The following is a 21,557-nucleotide window of genomic DNA, read 5'->3' as shown; positions in this document are numbered from 1 at the left end:
TTCTTGCTGTACCCAGGGATGACATCCTCATCTTCACTGAAATTATGGAAGAGCATGTGAAGTTGGTATGCCAGGAGCTTAAGAAACTTTTGGCAGCAAATCTGTATGCCAAACTATCCAAATATGAATTCCACAAGTCTCGCTTAGACTACTTGAGCTACTAAGTGTCAAGCAATGAGGTAGAAATGGACCCGGGGAAACCAAAAGACATACTGTCATGCCCCTGGTGGAGACTGACTCTGAGGAAGAGGAGGAACAGCCAACAGGGAGTGCAAGTGTGGCTCCAGAGGTGGTGCAGGAGGCTGGGGAAGGGCAGAGGCCAGCTGAGCAGTCAGAGGAGGATCCAGGCCCATCCCCATCCATCCTAGGTCACGCAGGGAGGAGAGGATCAGGGAAAAGCGAGGTCTACTCAAGAAGAGATTACCATGATCTTCCTCGTGGCTTGCAGGTGGGAGCTATGTATATAAGTTTGCAACTGCGCAGTTAGAATTGCTGAAGTCAATTAGTGTTCATCTTGAAAGAGGCTTAGCTTTGCTGGCGTTCTTCCATGGACTTTTCTCGGTTATTTTCCTGGAGTTTATAATTAGTTATCTCGGCTTGATTCAAAACTCTCATAAATGCGGTTTGTTTTGGTTTTCTGTTTGCCTCATTATTTACTTTTGTGACTTTAAACTGTGCCTAATAAAACAGTGAAGTTAAGTTGAAGGCCTTACCGGACTTTAATATATGTTTTGGGTTTTGGGTTATTTTGAGATACTACGGGTCATCACATTTTGACTCCAGCCACCCCTTCAACTTATTTTTGCTTTTTGTAGGGTGACCATGGATCAGCTCAGAGCAGAGATTGCCCAGTTAATCCAGCAAGTGGCTCTTTTGACTGCACAGGTGGCACAAATGCAAGCTGCCCAGCCACGCTGAAAATGCCCAGTGGCAGTGCCAGATAAATTTGATGGTTCGTTGGCCCAATTTCCAGCATTTTTTGGGCAGTGCCAGCTTTACATGAGCCTTCAGCCTGAGGACTTTCCCACTGACCAGAATAAGGTGGGCTTTTTGATTAGTTTGTTGTCAGGCTCTGCAGCACGTTGGGCAACGCCTCTTCTGACCCAGCCCAACCAGGTGTTGGACAATTACGCCGAGTTTTGCCATCAGTTTCAGGCCATGTTTGAGGACCCTGTTTGAAGCTAAACAGTAAACAGACGTTAGAGAGTTGAAGCAGGGGCGTGGCTCATGCATGGATTATATTGCTAGTTTTCGGGTGGTTGCTCAGGATGTACAATGGAATGAGGCAGCACTATTAGACCAGTTCCAGGAGGGTTTGTCATTGGAGTTCCTGGATGAGTTGGCGTGCACTGAATGCCCTCACACCCTTCAGGAGCTCATGCATTTGTGTCTTCGTATCGATGCTAGCAGCGACGGGTGTGATGACGGACAGAGACTATCTGTTTCCAGCCATATGGCACCCTTGGTGGAAGTGCCTTTGGAGGAACCATGCAGTTGGGGGCTGCCCGCCCTCGCCTGACTCAAGTAGAAAAGAATAGACGTCATCGTGATGGTTTATGCCTCTATTATGGCAATCGAGGCCATTTTGTGGCCAAGTGTCCTGTTAAGACATCCACAGCAGCGACACCTGTGGTGGCGGGAAACGAGCATCGCTTGGCCTACGGGGGTCTGTAGGTCGGGTTGTAAAGTCCATAGGCCCGACATCTTCACCAACCTTGCCACCCTCACCACCTTTGACATCTTCGACATCTCCACCACAGTCGCTATTGGTGAAGCATCTTGTGCTGCCAGTGAGTGTGTTCGTGCCTGGTGTGGGAGAGGTGGAGATCCCAGCTTTGGTAGACTCAGGGGCCACAGCCAATTTCATGGATGCTCATTTTGTCAAGCAGTGGTTCATTCCTCAGCAACAGGTATCCCCACCAGTAATGGTGGAGACGATTGATGGTCGGCACCTTCATTTGGGACCTGTGGTTGCTGCAACCAAATCCCTTTGCATGCGTATTGGGCAGCATGTAGAGGAAACTGTTTTACGTTGCTGCAGTGCCTCATTTTCCGGTGGTGCTGGGTTTGGAGTGGTTACAGGGCCATGATCCACAGATTGTCTGGTCATCTAGAACTGCGCAATTTCTTGATAGGAAGTGTGCCAACCATTGCTTGCGCTCCTGTGCAGGGAGTGTGGCTACGCCCGTGGACCTGCATCTACCTGCGGAGTTCGTAGACTTTGCTGATGTGTTTGGAGAGAAGGAGGCGGATCAGTTGCCTCTGCATCAGGCGTATGACTGTCCAATTGACTTGTTGCCCGATGCAAAATTGCCGGTGGGTCGGATATATTCCCTGTCGGAACCGGAGTTGGCCGCATTGCGGGATTTTATTGACAAGAACCTCCGGAAAGAGTTTATCCGGCCTTCTACCTCCCCATTGGCTGCACCGGTGCTTTTTGTGAAAAAGAAATCGGGGGAGCTATGTTTGTGTTGTGATTACCGCAAGTTGAATGCAATCACAGTGAGGAATCGGTACCCACTTCCCCTCATCCCTGAACTGATTGACCGGCTTCGTCAAGCTAAGACTTTTACAAAGTTGGACTTGCGTGGGGCCTACAATCTGGTTCCCATTCATGCAGGGGACGAGTGGAAAACAGCTTTCCGGATGAGGTACGGGCATTTTGAGTATACCATGATGCTTTTTGGATTAACCAATGCCCCAGCTGTGTTCATGCATTTCATGCATGATGTTTTCCGTGATTTGTTGGATCAATTCATGGTCATTTATTTAGATGACATTTTGATTTACTCAGACTCCCTGCAGGAACATTGGCAGCATGTGCGGCTGGTGTTGCAACCTTTGCGTGATAACCACCTGTTCGCTAAATGTGAGAAGTGTCAGTTTGCATAAACCACAATTGATTTCTTGGGACATCGTATTTCACCTGCTGGGGTGCAAATGGACCCGGAAAAAATACAATCGTTGCAGGAGTGGGAACCTCCACAGCGGGTTAAGGATGTGCAATGACTATTGGGGTTTGCGAACTACTACCGCACATTCATTCCCTGCTTTGCTGCCTTGACTTTCTAATCCCTTTCTAATCTGCACAAGAAGGGGGAGAAGTTCCATTGGGGTGCTGAGGAGCAGGCAGCTTTCGAGGCATTGAAAGTTGCCTTTGCTTCTGAGCCTATCCTCAAAAACCCTGATCTAGGCCAGCCATTTGTGGTGGAAAAAGATGCTTCCGATGTGGCTGTTGGTGCAGTGCTCCTCCAGGCCTATGCTCCTGCAGGCACTTTGTTCCCGTGTGCTTATTATTCCCAGAAGTTGTCGGCTCCAGAGCACAACTATACAATTTGGGACAAGGAGCTATTGGTGGTTAAGGTCGCTTTTGAGACATGGTGGCACCACCTGGAGGGGGCTCGTCACCAAATCGAGGTTCAGATGGATCATCACAATTTGGAACACCTACGTACAGCTCGGACATTGAACCAGCATCAGGTGAGATGGTCCTTATTCTTTGCTCAATTCGATTTCTGGGTGACCTATGTTTCAAGTGGAGGGAAAACAATACATTAGATGCTATGTAAATTATCAACAAGAAAACTGGGCTGAGTTATTACCCTTTAAAGTGGGAGACAAAGTATATTTGTCAACCAAGTATCTTAGGTTGAAACTGCCCCAGTAAGAAACTGGGGCCAAAATTCTTTGGTCCATTCCCTATTTTGAAAATAATCAATCCAGTCACTGTCCAATTGAGTCTCCCTCGACTATTAGGAAAAATTCATCCAGTTTTCCATAATAGTTTGCTAAAACCAACTGCTACATCAATGATAAGACCAATGCCAATCGCTCCCCCTGATCCGTTAACGGTACAGGGGGAAACACATTATGAAATTAAGAAAATTCTCAATTTTGCTACAATCAAATAGAGCCCCTGGAAAGTGAAAGTGGAGCTTGAAACTTTGTAACAAAGAAAGAAGCAAGAAAAAAACTGTTCTGGAATTGTTTGATGATTTTGGAAACTTTGGACATTGGATTATTAGTGGATATAATTGAAATTAATTCTGGGAAGCAATCTTATAGAATTTGGTTGTGTAAAAGTACTGGGAAGTGTTGAAAGATGGCAGAACTTTACTTGGAACTGAAAATGGAATTAAAAAATATGAAGGAACAGTTGCAAGTGAAAGGAGAATCATTTGGCTTTGTTCTGCAATCTCTTGAAAAGGCAGTCTTGGACTATGAGGATCAGCAAAAAGCTTCAGAGGAAGAAGAAGACCTGAATAAAGGAGAGGCCATCTTTAATTTTAAAAAAATTGGGACAACAAGGTTTGAAACTCAAAAAGGGAAAAAGGAACTTAAAAACTGGAGATTAGAGGAGGTAATCAGAAAAAGGAACAATGTAAGAAATAAACAAAATATAAGGAAAGAGCAGAAGGGAGGATTACAGAAGTAAGCATTAAAGAGGAAGGGGGACAAAAATTGGAGTGACAAAAAGAGGGGGAAAATAAAGGGGAAAAGAAGTTACCAAAAACAGAATCAGGAAATAAAGAAATATGGGAAACGAACAAGAATTAAAGGGAATAGTTTGATTGATAGACACAGAGAAAATACAACTAAAATAGAGGATTCTGCATGGTGATGAGGGATTGTATAAATATTTTAGAAATAAAAAATTATGTAGAAAACAGAAAAATATATGTAATTAAAATGGAAGATGAAACAGGGATTGTTACTTAATGAAATGTAACAAGATCAAATAAAAAATGAAAATATGTAAAATATAATTGAATTATATTAATGTATATTGAGGATTTATAAAATGTGACTGAAATAAATTATGAGAAGAATTGTAAGGGAATTAATACCAGTTTTTTCTTTAGGATCAATTCAAATTTATTAATTATTTTCTTCCATTTTATTTTTTATTTTTACTTCTTTTAAACTTAAAATTGTTTAGAGGTTGTTTAAAGGGGAAGTATTTCCCCTTTAATTGTTTAAAGGGGAAGTACCGTGCAGAATCTGACTAAAAGGGATTTATGTTATAATATAGTTATTAAGTGATGGAAATTATAATTGTTTAATGGGATAATTTAGAAGTAGAATAGTTAATGGGATGTGAAAGGGAATCAACTATAAGATATGAAGATGACACACTTTAATTGGCAACTATAGAGGAAACCTTGTTTTGTAATGTTTGAAATGTGGATATGGATTGAAATTGTACATAGGACAGATAAAAGTATAAGTATAATTATTTTGAAAATATGACAACCTTGAAAAGGATATGTAATAGATTTAGAAATGAATGAGAGAGTGATAAAATAAGCCTGAGGGAAGTATCTGAGGAGAAAAATTAATAAAGAATATTTAAAGTAGTGATAAGATATGAAATTGAATATGGAAGATGAAAGATGAACATGTAACTGAGATTATATCTGTATGGAGATTTGAAAACCTGGAACCAAGCTGTTCACTAAAAAAAGATGTTTTATTTTTCTTTGTTTTGTGAAAACTGAAAAGAAACAGAAACTCCAGTCCAGTGTGGATTTAGCCAATCCATAGGTGTGAATATGTTATTGTAATGGCTGTCCTGAGAATTCCCAGGGTCATCTTCCATCAGCTTTTAGAGTGAAACAACCCACATGGCACTCTCCCTTATACATTCCCAAAAAGTCATGAAAATCTCAGGGCAGGACTTCCGATGATGAGGTCTTGGTGTTGCAAAGTGAAGAGGACTAGCTCCATCCTTTAACTCTGATTTTTCCGCAATCGGGGACCCCTCGAAGGCCCAGGAAGCTTGGAGAGCAACACGAAGCAGAGGTGACCCCAAGGGTGTGGTGGGAGGGAGCCAGCCTCCCACTGCACTGAGGGATTTCCCTCAATCCTGGCGTGGAGAGTGTCCTGCATTGTCATTTTGACATGGTGGGCTCGAAACCATGACTAGTCACAATTGAGGAGGAAGGAACAACTGTAAAGAACAGACTGTGACATTTTGTAAAGAATCCCATATTGCAATAGACTGGATTGAACTTTTAAAGTGAGTAATTTCCAGATATTTTCAGCAGAGGACGAAGCTCAAAGTGGCATTCCGAAAGAAAGAGCTGTAATTTTAAAAAAATTTAAAGTCGATGAAAGTTGAAAAAGAGAGAATAGACTTTAAAACCAAGAGAGGGGAAAAGGAGAATCCAGTGAATCAGCTTGACTGGCGCTGGAAGCAACAAAGTATCAGCTGCGTGGCTGTGCGATTGAGAGAGTGAAGCAGGAAAAGAAGATAAGAAGAGAGCTTGGAGGTGACTGTGGATTTGTTGGAGAAAAGCCTCATGAGTAGCAGAGAGGAAGTGGATAGCTTTGGCAGCTTAGAGAACAACAAGGCAACTTAAGAAAATCTAGAGAAAACTGAATGACTGGAGGAATGAACTGTAGAACCACAGAACTTAATAACTGAACAAGCAGAGAACTATAGAAAATCCAAAATTAACAATGAAAGGAAATGAAAGGAAATTGGACTATTAGCTGAGACAGAACTGGAAACAAACACTCTAACATCAAGTAACTTTATCTTAATTGGAGGCTTCTATATTGGGTCTTCCAGATGCCTGGTTGGTCTCCCCATCATTGAACAATTAGGAATAAAAACAAAAAACCTGAAACAGCCAATCAGGTTTGAGCTAGTAGATGGGACTTTAATTGGGGGAACCCTAGCCACTAAAATGACAGAGTTAACCAACTACCAATGGGCAGTCACCGTGAACTCAAACGTTTTATAGTGGCTCCAAAGATGTCAGAATCTGTAACATTGGGACTTGCTTGGCTAAATAAATGGACCCCAACAATCAAGTGGGAGGATGGATACCAAAAAATCATAATTGGGGTTGGCCCTTCACCCCACCTTCAAAGAAACTACCACCCAACAGAGATCCCCAACCTGAAGCAGCATCCACCGCCTCAGATTCTCCTCCAGGTGCCCCCCAAGTCCCTAAACAATATAAAGACTTGGCTGAGGTATTCAGCGAAGAGGAATGCAATGTTTTACCTCTCCATTGAGCCACTGACTGCCATAGAGTTAGTACCCAGGGCAAAACTGCCAAAGATGTATTCCATGACATCATCTGAAATGACTGAATTGAGAAAATACATCAATAACAAGTTTCATTGAACCTGCCAAATCTAGATTGGCCGCCCCAGTGCTATTCAAAGAAAAGAAAGATGGTGGCTTGAGATTATGTGTTAATTTTAGAGGCGTGAATGCCATGTATGTAAAAACATGTAACTCCCCCCATGAAAGACTTATTTTTAAACCACCTGTCAAAAGGCAAGGTCTTCACCAAACTAGATCTGAGAGAGGCTTACTACCGAGTTCGCATAAAGGAGGGACACAAATGGAAAACTGCCTTCAACTGCCCTTTGACTAGTTTCCAATTCTGAGTCATGCTTTTTGGACTCCAAGGGCCCCCAGCAGTATTTATGCAACTCATCAACAAAATGTTACATCCACATCTGTACCAAGTTGACATTCGTCTATCTGATTGACATTCTTATATTCAGTGAAACCATTGAAGAACATGTCAAATTTGTCAGACGTGCTGAAAAAACTTTTAGCCTCCAAGTTATATGTAAAACTGTCAAAATGTGAATTCCACAAAGAATCACTGCATTACCTATGCTATCCAACCAGGGAATTGATATGGACCCTGGAAAAGTGAGAACAGTGCTAGATTGGCAACCCCCCAGAACATGTAAGCAACTTCAGAGCTTTTTGGGTTTTGCCAAATTCTATAGATAATTTATTCCTTCTTTTGCTGAAGTCACCCTCCCTTTGACAGAGTTATTGAAAACTGGACCTTCCCCCAACAAACCGAAGCCCGGTCAACCCCTTGCTTGGACAATGGACTGTCAGAAAGCTTTTGAGACTTTAAAATGCTTATTTGCAGCTGAACCCCTTCTCCAGCATCCGGACCTGACCAGCACTTTCACAGTCCAAGCTGATGCTAGTGATGTGGCTGTCACGGCCATTCTTCTCCAAAAGAACTCTCAGAACCGGCTAATGCCTTGCATTTATGTGTCCAAAAAATTGACAGACACAGAGCATAGATGGACAGTTTGGGAGAGAGAAGCATTTGCAGTGCGATGGGCTTTGCTGTCTTGGAGGCATTTCCTGGAAGGGGTGAAGGAGCCGTTTGAGGTGTGGACTGATCACAAGAACCTCAAGGCTCTAAAGACCCCTCAGAAACTATCACCTAAACAGGTCCGCTGGGCTCAATACTTCAAGTGGTTCGACTTTCACATGAAATATATCCCAAGCAGGAAAAACATACTGGCGGACGCCCTGTCGAGAATACCCCAATTTGACAGTCGCTGAGAGGAAGTAGTGCAGACTATAATATCAGAAGCCCAACCAGCAGGCCAAGTAACCACCTGAGGCCAAGCCAACCGCAGCCCCAGATGCCTAGAAGACAAACTGACTGTCAAGTGGTGCTCCATTCAAAATTCAAAAAAGAAATACTTAGACTCCTTGGATTAGAGAAAAGATATCTTTTACTGAAAATGAAGTGGTAGCAACCATAGAATTCTGAATCTGAGGAATTAGGCGCACAAATCACATATACAAAGTGATGGAATTGTTCCCATCCCCAATAGTCCAAATGATTCTTCCAATTAAAAGTTGTGTATATGATCATGTGGACATCTTCAGGTGGTGATGAGGCCTCTGTCCGTTGACCTTGGCATATTTTGATAAAGGTTTGCAGCTGCACAGAAAAAAGAAAGCTAAGCGAGAAATAGAAACCTAAGCAAGAATTTATACTCCCCCCTCCTCATTTTATGCAACACTAGAATGTAACACCTCCAGCTCGCTTCCCAGACTTTACCCCCTCCTCCCCCCGTTACTTATGGCAGCCAAAAGATGCAAAGCAATAGTAGAAGATCTTGAAGGCTGACATTCAGCCCTCCTAGAAAAAAAGCGTTAGTCCTACAAGAGAAAAAGAAACATAAAAGATACTAATTAATAATCAGGTAAATAAAATGGATACATTTCTAGGGTTTATTAGGATACTTTGTACAAAAGGCTTTGATCAGCTTAGGGGCTCTAACATCTTTTTCATTGACCCACTCAGCTTGGGAAGAAAAGAAGTGTTTCCAAACTACAAGATATTGGAGCCAACCCCTCCATTTGCGAGAGTCCAGAATTTTTTTAACTTCAAAATGTTTTTCACCTTTGATCAGCAATGGTATAGGAGGAACAGGTTGGGTCGGTCTTAAACCAGAAGTATGTTCAGGTTTTAACAAACTAACATGGAAAACCGGGTGGATTCGTCGAAGAGTTTTCGGTAATTTCAGTTGGACTGTCACAGGATTTACGATCCGTTCAATCGTGAAAGGACCCACATATTTAGGACCAAGTTTCTTTGACTTTTGAGTGGTTTGTAGCTATCTGGTGGACAAGAAAACTTTGTCGCCCACTTGATATGGTTTCTGTGGGGTTCTCTTTTTGTCTGCAAACTTCTTATGAGATTGATGTACGTCATCTAATGCTTTACGAGTGACTGGCCAATTAAGTTGGAGTTGAGATATCCATTCGTCTAATGACTGGATGTTAGGCTTTTCACGAGGAAGCTCAGGTATGGGTACAAAATCTTATCCTGACTCCACTTTAAATGGGGTAAACCCAGTACAGTACTATGTACAGAATTGTTATATGCCACTTCGACAAATGGCAATAGGTCAGCCCAATTATCCTGCTGATAATTTATGTAACATCTAAGGTATTGTTCTAACACTGCGTTAGTCCTTTCACAGGCCCCATTGGTTTGGGGTGGGTGGGTGGGCGGAGCTTAAGCCTTGGGCGGAGCCTATTAACTTCAGGAACTCCCTCCAAAAGTTCGAGGTAAATTGAACCCCTCTGTCAGAAATTATACGTTCAGGAACGCCATGTAATCTATAGATATGTAGTATAAACAGTTTAGCCAACGTTTTTGCAGATGGAATCTTGGAACAAGGTATGAAGTGTACTTGTTTGGAAAACAAATCAGTTACCACCCAAATAACCGTGTTTCCGGTGCTTTCGGGTAATTCCACTATAAAGTCCATAGAGATTTCCTTCCACGGAGCCGTTGGTCTAGCCACATTTTGTAACAGCCCTGCTGGCTTACCAGGAGGTCTCTTTGCTGATGCGCATATTGAGCAGCTAGCCACATAAGTTTCAATGTCCTTCTTCAACGTTGGCCACCAGAATTGCCGCTTAACCAGGTGTAAGGTTTTCACGAATCCAAAATGACCAGCCGCTTTAGAATCATGAGCTTGTTGTAATATTTGGCTTCTCAGTGTCTCTGGTACATACAACTTTGTTCCCATCCAGGCCAAACCATCTCTAACTGTACAGTTATTCGAGTGAGCCAGGAACCAATCATCAAGTTTTAGGGCTTCTTTTAATTGTGCAGTCAAATCATTCGATAAATCCACTTCTTCTTTCTTCTTTTGAGCTCTAGTGACCACTGGGGCGGCTAGCTGTTTGGTTGAGACAATCGGCCGTATCACTTCCTGGCGAACACTATTATATTGAGGCAGTCTAGATAAAGCATCCGCCATGAAATTCCTCCCCCCTGGAATGTACTTCAATGAAAAATTAAATCATTTAAAGTACTGGGCCCAGCGAACTTGTTTAGGGGACAGTTTTCAAGGCATTTTTAAGGCCTCCTAATTCTTATGATCAGTCCATACCTCAAACGGGTGTTTCGCTCCTTCCAAGAAATGTCTCCAAGTCAATAGAGCCCAGCGAACTGCAAAAGCTTCTTTCTCCCAGATGGCCCACCTTCTTTCGGTTTCAGATAGTTTACGGGAGGTATAGGCACAGGTTTGTAAAGTTCCTTTCTCATTGATTTGAAGTAATACTGCTCCAACGGCCACATCACTCGCTTCGGCTTGGATCACGAAAGGAGCATCCATGTCCGGGTGCTTTAGCACTGGTTCTGCAGCAAACAGCCGTTTCAACTTTTCAAAGGCTGCTTGGCACTCCATGGACCACTCCAGCAGCTTGCTAGACCTTGGCTTCGCCTCCCCTTTAGTTTTTAAGAGATTTGTGATAGGCATTGCTATCTTAGCAAAAGCCGGGATAAATTGCCGGTAAAAATTGACGAATCCCAAGAAACTTTGAAGTTGTTTTCTGGTGCATGGGGGGGCCCATTCCAACACGGCATGCACCTTCCCTGGATCCATTTCTATGCCCTCATGTGAGATGCGATACCTCAAATAGTCGATTTTCTCTTGATGGAACTCACATTTGGACAATTTAGCATACAACTTAGCGGCCTGCAGTTTCTCTAGAACTGACCGCACTAGTTTCACATGTTCCTCCCAAGTTTCTGTGTAGATAAGGATGTCATCAAGGTAAACCAAAAACCCCTTGTATAAATGTTCATGTAACACCTGATTGATCATCTGCATGTAGGCCAAATGGAAGAACGTTGAATTGGAAACAACCCATCGGGCAGTTAAAAGCGGTTTTCCACTCATCTCCTTCCTTAATTCGAACTCTGTAGTACGCTTCTCTCAAGTCCAGCTTCGTGAAAATCTTTCTCTTGGTCAGGTGGGCCAGCATGTCCTTCATCAGGGGAAGGGGGTACACATTTTCCACGGAAATGGCGTTCAAATTTCTATAGTCCACCACCAAGCACTTGGAGCCATCTATCTTTTCACGGAACAGCAGTGGGGCCGCTATCCGGGGTCTAGCGGGTTGGATGAAACCACGTTCCAAATTTTTATCGATAAACGACCTCAGCTCTTCTAATTCCCGTGGTGTCATCGAATATAACTTCGGTTTCGGGAGCTTCACTCCAGGTAAAATTTCAATACTACAATCTGTTGACCGATGCGGGGGGAGCTCATCTGAGGCCTTTTCACTGAACACTTCCTTTAAATCCCAATACTCCTTCTGAATTTTCTCCTCCCCCTTCAAGTTCTCGGTACCTGTGGAGGCTAACTCAACCGGATTCTGAAGCTTCGACTGAGATTGCCCCTTCCTTTCTGGTCGCTGGTTGGTGCGTATGCGCAACGACCCCTTCCTCCAGTTAACATGGGGGTTCCACCTCCGAAGCCATGGTAATCCCAGTATTAGCGGTTGCTCCATCCCAGGGGCCACAATAAAACACAGGGTTTCTTTATGCCCTCCCATGGTCATTTCTATGGGTTCCGTTATGAAGCATGCAGGGCAGCCCCCCACCACTGATCCATCCAATTGGCAAAAGGCTATGGGCATTTTTAAAGGTTTTAGTCTTAAACCCATTTCCTCTACTACTCTCGTGTTGATTACACACCTCGTGCACCCAGAGTCTAGCAAGGCTAGAATCTCCCCTTCTGCCCCTGATGTGGGTACCCTCAATTTCACTGGAATGGTCATAGGGCCCTTGTTTGGACTTACCAGGGAGTCGTCTTCCGAGTCAGATTCACTCTCTTCAGAGGAGGTCGGAGGTCCCAGCTCCTCTCTTTCCGGAGGGGCGACCTCTACAACCTCCCTCGTCTTTCGTGCGGTTTTGCGAGGCTTCGCTGGGGGGTTTTCAGGCTTCCTCCCTCCTTTTGGTGCCCCCTTTGGATCCAACTTGGCCCTCAGTCCGCAGCCCGGTGACCTTCCTTCCCACATCGGAAGAAGGCTTGGGTCTTGCCGCCACCCCTCCCTTCTGGGGCTTGGGGCCTCTTGAAGACATGGGAGGGAAGGCTTGCTCCACCCAGAGCCCCCCCGGCATCTGCTTTGGGTTAGATCAATTTCCACCTCTTCTGCCAGCAAGTACCACATCTGCAAGTCATTGGGGTACCTTCTGGCATCGCATCTCTGGTATACGTCTTCATTTAATCCATCTTTAAATGCTTCTAACGCAGTGATCCCCAACCTTTTCTACGCCGCGGCCCAGTACCGGCATCAGCTGGGTGCCACGGCCCGGTACCGGCATCAGCTGGGCGCCGCCATCTTTTGATGAAAAAGTGCTTCCGGCGACCTCACCGGAAGCACTTTTTCATCAAAAAGATGGCGGCGCCAGCGCTTCGGTGAGCTTTTCCGGTAGAAATGGCTTTCTACCCGGAAAAGTTCACCGAGCGCTGCGCCACCATCTTTTTTGATGAAACGTGCTTCCGGTGAGCTTTCTACCCGGAAAAGCTCACCGGAAGCACTTTTTCATCAAAAAGATGGCGGCGCCAGCAAGCCAGCGGCCCGGTAGGACTTGTTCCGCGGACCGGTACCGGTCCGCGGACCGGTGGTTGGGGACCCCTGTTCTAACGGGTCCCTGGGACCAGCCTCAGATATGACACGCCAGCTGTCTAAGCTCCTGAGTGTAATCAGCCACTGATCTCCACCCCTGATTTATGGTCTTCATCCTGATCCTGGCCTTTCGCTCCGCCAGTGGGTCCTCAAATCTTGCCCGCAGCGCAGTCATGAACAGGTTATAATTCAGCAGCTGGGGGGCGTTATCATTATGCAAAGTCACCATCCACTCTGCAGCTATTCCCTCCAGAGCCCTGGTAACACATCTCACTTTGGCTGCTTCTGAGGAGAATTCCTCCCCGTATTCTTCCATATAGCTCCAAACTTGTGCTAGGAAAAACCCCAAGTCTTTGGGATTTCCCCCATATTTTACTTCTAACGGAGGCAACTTGGGAGCTCTACTCCTTCTAGGAATTTCACTTCCCGCTGGGCCCCCCGGGGCTGTTGCTGGCTGTTGCGCTGGCTTAGGTTGATTTATGGGGGTGGGGGCTGCTCGGCTTCTTCTGGCTAGGGCTGCTCCCCCTTCTCCCTCATACCTTTGTGCAGCGTGAGGTTGTCCAAACGCCTCATTGAGGAGTTGCCTGGCTTGGTCCAGTAAAAGATCTCTCTTTTCCCTCTCTTGCCATGGCTCCTCTCTTCCATGCCATCGGGTGATGGTGATTCCAGGGGGGGGAGCCTCCTCCGGATCCTTCCAGCCAACTCCCAATGACCATCTGGGCTTCACAGTTGGGATCTCTTCCAGATTGAGCTCCGCTAACAATTCAGCTTCCCGTACCTCCGGTAACAAGGAATCTTGCCCTCCAATGGCGCCCAGGTTTTCCTGGTCACTAGCTGGAGATGACATGATGTTCAGACCCCCTCAGAAGTAACTGGATATTTTCTCCGGATGGGCTGGTAGAGTGAGATTTCAGAATAATGTCAAGTGGTGCTCCATTCAAAATTCAAGAAAGAAATACTTAGACTCCTTGGATTAGAAAAAAGATATCTTTTACTGAAAATGAAGTGGTAGCAACCATAGAATTCTGAATCTGAGGAATTAGGCGCACAAATCACATATACAAAGTGATGGAATTGTTCCCATCCCCAATAGTTCAAATGATTCTTCCAATTAAAAATTGTGTATAAGATCATGTGGACATCTTCAGGTGGTGATGAGGCCTCTGTCCGTTGACCTTGGCATATTTTGATAAAGGTTTGCAGCTGCGCAGAAAAAGGAAAGCTAAGCGAGAAATAGAAACCTAAGCAAGAATTTATACTCCTCCCTCCTCATTTTATACAACACTAGAATGTAACACCTCCAGCTCGCTTCCCAGACTTTACCCCCTCCTCCCCCCGTTACTTATGGCAGCCAAAAGATGCAAAGCAATAGTAGAAGATCTTGAAGGCTGACACTGACAACTGAGCTGAAAGCAGCCCTTTTGACCAATCCTTGGTTTGAGGAGCATCAAACCGACTTGACAATGAATGAGGGATTGGCTTGGAAAGGGACAAAACTTTATATACCCAATAATCTAAGACTAATGGTACTGAAGCGTAGCCATGACTCAAGGTTGGGAGGGACACTTTGAGTACTTAAAAACCCTGCATTTAGTCAGAAGGCTTTTCTGGTGGCCAAAAATGAAACTTGATGTTGAAGATTATGTGAAAAGCTGCTCAATTTGTGCCACAATGAAACACAAAACTGGAAAACTCCCTGGGCTCTTTCAACAAGTAGCAGAACCAACAAAGCCATGGGAAGAAATCGCGATGGACTTTATCGTAGAATTACCTGAGAGTGGAGGGAATACAGTTATTTGGACTGTTATCGACTTACTCTCTAAGCAAGCCCACTTTACAGCTTGTAAAGGAGTACCATCAGCAAAAAAGCTTGCAAAACTGTTCGTGAAGCATATCTATAGGCTCCACAGAGTACCTCATAGAGCAGTGGTTCCCAAACTTTTTCAGTTCACCACCCCCTTGGTGCTACAAACTCATCCTCAGTTCCCCTCACCCAGAACTGGGATTCAAATTTCTTAACAACTGGTTCTGTGGACGTGGCCTAATTTGTGGGTGTGGCTTGGTGGTCATGTGACTGGGTGGGCGTGCCTTGTTGGATGGGCATGGCTTGGTGGACACGTGACCGGGAGGGCGTGGATTGGTGGTCATGTGTCTGGGTGGGTGTGGTTAGGAGGCCATGTGATTGGGTGGGCATGGCCAGGTGTCCATGTGACTGGCAAACCAAATATAAGTGATCCTCGCTTAATGGCCGGTTGCTTAATAAGTGTAATTTGTGACTGGTCTCCCCAGAGCTACTTGACCTGTTTTTGGAGTTTTGACAGCCACGCGCGCGCGCACACACACACACACACACTCCCTTCTAACCCTGCCTGGAGCAGGTGGTTGGACTAGATATCTCATTCACTTTCTCCTCCCTCCCTCCCTCCCTCCCTCTCTTTCTTTCTTTTATTTCTGTCCCTTCCTTCCATTCCCCCTCTTTCTTTGTCTATCCTTTTTCTTCCTTTCTCCCATTTTCTTTCCCTTTTCTCTTTCTTTTCTTTGTCTCTTCCTTCTCTCTCTTTCTCTCTCTCTTTCCCTTTTCTCTTTCTCTCTCTCAATCCCTCCCTCCATATCCCATTCACTTTCTCCTCCCTCCCTCTTTCTTTCTTTCTACCTCTCTTTCTCTTTTTCTCTTTCCCTCTTTCTCTTTCTCTCTCCTCCCTCCCTCCCTCCACATCCCATTCATTCTCCTTCCTTCCTCCCTCTTTCTTTCTTTCTTTCTTTCTTTCTTTCTTTCTTTCTTTCTTTCTTTCTTTCTTTCTTTCTTTCTTTTTCTTTCTAATTCCCTCTTTCTCTGTCTCTCTATCTTTCTTTCTGTACCTGCCTTCCATCCCCCCTCTTTCTATGTCTATCCCCTTTCTTCCTTTCTCTTTCCCTTTTTCTTTCTTTACTTTCTTGTCTGTTCCTTCTGTCTTTCTCTCTCTCTTTCCCTTTCTTTTCTTTCTTTTTATCTTTCTTTCCCTCTCTTTTCTCTCTCTTTCTCTTTCTCTCTTTCCCTCTCTCTCTCTTCCTTCCTTAACCTATCTACCTATTTTCTGCCCAGACAGGTGTGGCCTAATCTGTCAAAGGCCTGGGCTAATCCTGCATCACCCCATTTCCCCTTTCAGAGGCTCCAGCCCTTAATCTCCCCATTTCCTCCCTCATGACCGCCTCTTTCATCATCCCATGGCCATGTCTTTACCTTCCTCCCATGGCTGGATGTCACGGAAGTCAAGCCAGGGCTGAGCCATTGTTGACACTGGGCTCCCCACCAGACCCCCGTCGCCCTTGTCATGAATGCCTGCAGCCACCGCGTGTGTCAGCCTTCAAGATTTCTTTCCTTTGCTTTGCATCTTTCGGCTGTCATAAGTAATGGGGGGGAGGGGTGAAATAGTTGTGGGAAGTGAGCTGGAGATTTTTCAAATAACTGTATAAGTTGGAGGGGGAGTTTCTTGTTTATGCTTCTTTCCTGTGCTATGCGCAAGTGCACCTCTTTATCAAAATAGGCCACGGTCAATGGACAGATGCCTGCATCACCACCTGAAGATGCCCACTTGATATTACTCACTACTTTAATTAGATGGATAATTTGAACCATTGCCATCACTTTGTGTATGTGATTTTCTCACTCAATTCTTCAGATTCAGAATTTCTTTGATGCTACCACTTGATTTCCAGTAAAAGATATCTTTTCTCTAATTAATGGAGTGTTTCTTTCTTGGATTTTAAATGGAGCACCAACTGACATTATTCTGAATCTCAGTTTACCAGCCCACCCGGAAAATTAATACTTTTTCTTCTGAGCGGGTCTGAAAACAATGACCAGTCCAGTCAGCGACCAAGAGGATTTGGGAGCCACTGGAAGACCAGTTTCCCTGCTTCTAGATGCTTCAGGGGAGGCCGAGCTGCTAGCCGGGCTACATCTTGATGAGAAGCCAGCTGTAAAACCTAAATGGTCCCTGGGGGTCAGCTGGAAGGAACCGGAGGAAGAATCCCCTCCCCTGACCACTACTCGATGGCATCAGGGAGAAGAAGCGTGGCAAGAGGAACAAAAGAAGAATCTTTTATTAGCTCAAGCCATAAATCTTCTGAAGCTGTCGGAGGAATCCAGCCTGATCAAAGGTATGAGAGGGAAAAAGGGGAGGCAACCACAGCTGTGAGAGCCCAGGCAGCTGTCCCATAAATCAACCTGGGCTAGTTCAACAGGCAGGAGCAGCCCAGGGCCCCTGGTGGGGGGAGCAATTGCCAGAAGGCTCTCCCATCTGTCTCTAAGGTCATTACAATATAATCCTAGCAAGATTAAGTGGCTTTGGGTTTTCGGGCTTCCTGGATCTTATGGTTTTTAATCTTTAGTTCTGGATGGTGTTGCACTATTCCAAAGCAATCCAGTGCACAATTTGGGGTCTTCCTGGAATCCTAACTCCTGTTCAAGGAACTGGTGACAGCTGTAGCTAAAAGAATATTTGCACAACTTTGTCTTGTGTGTCATTTGGTCCCTTTCTTAGATCAGGAGGAATGTATTGGTCATGTTCCTAGGGATATTACTACAACATGTTCTATATATGTCTATCCTTGAAAAATGCCTGGAAGCTTCTATTGGTCCAAAATGTAGCAACACGGGGATTTACAGGTGTATCTTGTAGGAAAGGATTTTTCTATCCTTTGGAACATATATCCTGAGATTAGATTGGTCTTGACCATACCATCTTTTTGAAGTTTTAAAGATTTGGAAGTATTCCTGAGAACGTGGCTCAGGTTAGTTGGAGTCCACAGGATTTTCTTAGTTTATTAAATTGGATTTTACCTCAGTTATTATTATAGGCTTTTAACTCTTGATTGGTTTTTGTTGTCGTTTTGTATGCTGTTTTACATGTTATTAGCAGAGTTGTTATGGTAAGATGGTATTACATTGAGTACATACATTGAATCGATCAATCAATCATCTGTGCTAATGGCCCAAATCTAACAGTTTTAGGAAAAATTATACAAAAATTGTGTTCTTTAATGTACCTTATGTGTAGTTGTAGCCCAAGTTAGCTGTATTATTAAACATAATTCCAGACTTCCATTTCAGATTTTCAAGTGTGTATTTATTTGACTAACAAAATTCTTACAAAAATCTAAAGCTGTCTTGGTTCATCACAGAAAAATAATACATAGCGCTATCTTTTATAAGTTGAAGCTAAGCAATAATGAAAAATGGCACAAAGCAGTTAAAACTTATAGAGTATTTTACGTGTATCAATGAGTAAACTGACATTTTATTAGCATCCTTTAATGATTAGTAGCAACATAGGAAATGAATTCAGCATTAGAATAGAATTAATTGTAACAGTGGTATCCAGTTTTATTTTATTCCGAACAAAACAAAGAAAGCTTAGTCCTCATTGTCTGGCTATTGGGGTAGCATATTCCAGTAATTCCTTCTAGCAGTTTTCATCCTAAAAGTTATCTCAGCTATGCCACACTCCTAAAACAGCACTTCAGTCCATTTCATGGATTCCTTTGTTATTTCCAAAAATTATTAGAACGACACTTCAAAGTAGGAAAAACAGAGGCTAAGAGTGAGTCAATTTCTCTAATTTTATATACAGATATAATATTTTAATATTTTCCAAGTTACCCTAAAACTAAGAAGCAAGACACAGTATAAAATGTCATAATTTTTATTTTTACTTGCCATTATATACAGGGAATACAACTATCAGTTGTTTTGGAAACTGCTTTGCTTAGTTGAGTAAAATATTTCCTTTTAAAGATTATGATTAAGCACAAGTAGAGAAGTATATGGAAGATTGTTATCATAAAAAGGATTATTTCGTAAGAAGTTGCAGAATATATATTTTAGCAAGGCTGTGGGTAAAAGTTAACTTCAGAGGGTTTCAGTCATAGGGTTTCATAGTGCAGTTTCAGCTGCTGTAACCATGACCTACATGGGAATAGCCTTTACTAACAAAGCAAAGACACAGAACATCACAGAACATTCATGCAATTAGTGAAACTGAATACCAAAGTCCAAATTCTGATTATATTGAGAAAGAATGTGTTGTATACTTGTTGAAGTTCAATTGAACTAACTAGGTAACTACTATTTATGCACAACTTTCTTGATAACAAGAAGCATTAACATGATTCTGTTAACCAGACTACTAGTGCAATATCTGAACTGAATTAAGAACAAGGGATTGTAATTATTATAATGATGTTAGAAAACAATCATTGATGTTATGCTCTTTCATGCATTTGATGGGTAGACAGGTCAGGAAAATAAATATATTAAAATAAAGAACATTAACTGTGGGGTGTTGAAGGAAAGGCCAATTGAAATTGAATAACTTGCTATTCAATCTTTTGACTGACTTGGCATGGAAAAAGAACAGATTATATTGCTAAGGAATTTCTTGCCCACTCCTGTTTTTTCCTTATTCCCTCATAGTAAACTTGACATGTCAGTTATGAGAATGGAAGTTGATGGAATATGACAAAGCACCAACCATCAGATGTTTTTAAAACCCTTGTTCTTTTCTTATGATTGAATAAAATAGTAATTTATTAAAAGGTGCAAGAAACAATGACATGAAATACATGGTTTGTCATCCAGCCTTTTCTCCTGTTTCCTGCTTTTGCTGGACACAAATTCCTTCCATAATAACTTTTTCAGTCCAATCCATCTGTAAGGCTAGCAATGCATAGAATCACTTGCCATAAACACTTTCATCACTGTAAGCCACATAGAGAAAATAATCTTCCTCATGATTATCCTATTAAAAGATAAAAAGGGGGTAGGGAGAAATAGAGATCACAGTCAGCTATATAGAAGTGGGGACAGCATGTCAGACTTAGCATGTAACAGCTTATAATAATTTTAAATGTTCTTTTAAAAAGAATTTTGTAGGTAAAGCAGGAAGAGTTTAGTGAAACAACTATAAAGAAAATATCCATAAGGAAAATTTCCAATCAGAAGCACAGAGAGAGGAAACCTTTTTTTAGCATTCTGATGTGTTCTATTTTTACATTTTTGTCACCTTGAAACTTTGTTCCTTAAAATCCTGGTGGTGGCAGTATCTAATCAACCACAATTGCTAAAGCAGATTAGATGTATTAGTGACTTAAAAGAGAAAAAAACAGACATCCACAACTTCTCCAGGCAAGCCTTCCACTGATTGTTCTCACAAATAGGAACTTCCCTTAATTCTGTTAGATCTCTCTTTGATAAGTTTTCATCCAATACTTTTTGTGCTGCCCTCAGGTATTTCAGAGAATAGGTAGAATGTCTCTTCTCTTTGTCAGCCTCTCAAATATTGGAAGATTGCTATCATATCACCTCCTATTTCTTCTCTTTATTAGACTAGGCATAACTAATTCCCAAAACTATTTACTGTACATTTTAACCTCCAGCCCCCTAATCATTTATGTTGCTCTTCTCTTCTCCCATTCTACAGTCTCGACATCTTTTTTTTTAATCCTGCTGACTAAAGCTGGACTCATTATTCCAAGTGAGGTCTTACTAGTGCAGTATAAAGCAGTAATAACACTTCATGTGATCTTGATATCTTCTGTTGTTGCAAGACTGTATTGGCTTTTGTTTGGCAGCAGCAGCACCTTGCTGGCTCATATATATGGACTCTTTGGGGATTGGGTAAAAACACCACACATCCTGGCACCCTTCAAGTTCTGGAAAAAGCAGAATGAGGGAGCCAAACTTTGAAAAATCAGTTAAAGAAATTAACCAGGATGCCCTGGACCAATAAAATATTGCCCTTAGCCCTATTTAGGATTAGAGCTAAAACTAAGGGCTGATGTAGGATGACTTGGTGTTTGATTATCCATTGCCAAGGATGGAAGGTGGGAGCATTCTACCTGAAATATCTGATCTGTTCATAAAAAGATATGTGAACAAGTATTGGGTTTTTTGTCTTCTCTTCGACATGAAGGCTTGGTGGCACGAACAGTTCCTTTGGAATTTCCAGTCCATAAGATCAGTGGGTGTTGATTCATAAATGGAAGGAGGAACCTCTACTGACTACTGAATCTGTTGTCTGGACAACTGAGAAGTGTTGGACTTATTACACATGAGCAAAGGTGGTGACTGAACCTGAAAGAAGTTGGACAATCATCCCCAAACAAGGACTGAAAACCATCTTTAAAAAAACTTGAATAGGTGGTGGAACAGAACCCCCCATCTATTTCAAACATTTCTATTAGAATTCCAGGTGACCCCAGACAAAGAACAAAAGTGTTGTTGGTGATTCATGTGTCAGATCCCATAGATCTGGGATGCTGCCATTCTGATGGGGAGGGGGCCTGGGTGCAT

General features: G+C 43.0%; 1 protein-coding gene across 1 annotated transcript in view; it reads right to left on the bottom strand.

Annotated features, from left to right (window-relative positions):
- Window positions 1-18,311: 18,311 nt before the first annotated feature.
- Window positions 18,312-21,557, bottom strand: part of GABARAPL1 (GABA type A receptor associated protein like 1) — a 66,326-nt gene continuing 63,080 nt past the window's right edge. The window contains exon 4 of the mRNA XM_026675505.2: window positions 18,312-20,004. Coding sequence (XP_026531290.1) covers window positions 19,939-20,004 — 66 coding nt within the window. The 3' untranslated portion in view covers window positions 18,312-19,938. The remainder of the gene's footprint in view (window positions 20,005-21,557) is intronic.

The sequence above is a fragment of the Notechis scutatus genome, chromosome 2 (genome assembly GCF_049901735.1).
Source record: "Notechis scutatus isolate UNSWTSFEM ecotype Mainland chromosome 2, rNotScu1.2, whole genome shotgun sequence".
NCBI lineage: Eukaryota > Metazoa > Chordata > Lepidosauria > Squamata > Elapidae > Notechis > Notechis scutatus.
Note: the sequence above shows the minus strand (reverse complement) of the source record. Positions and strands in the feature narration are given on the sequence as shown.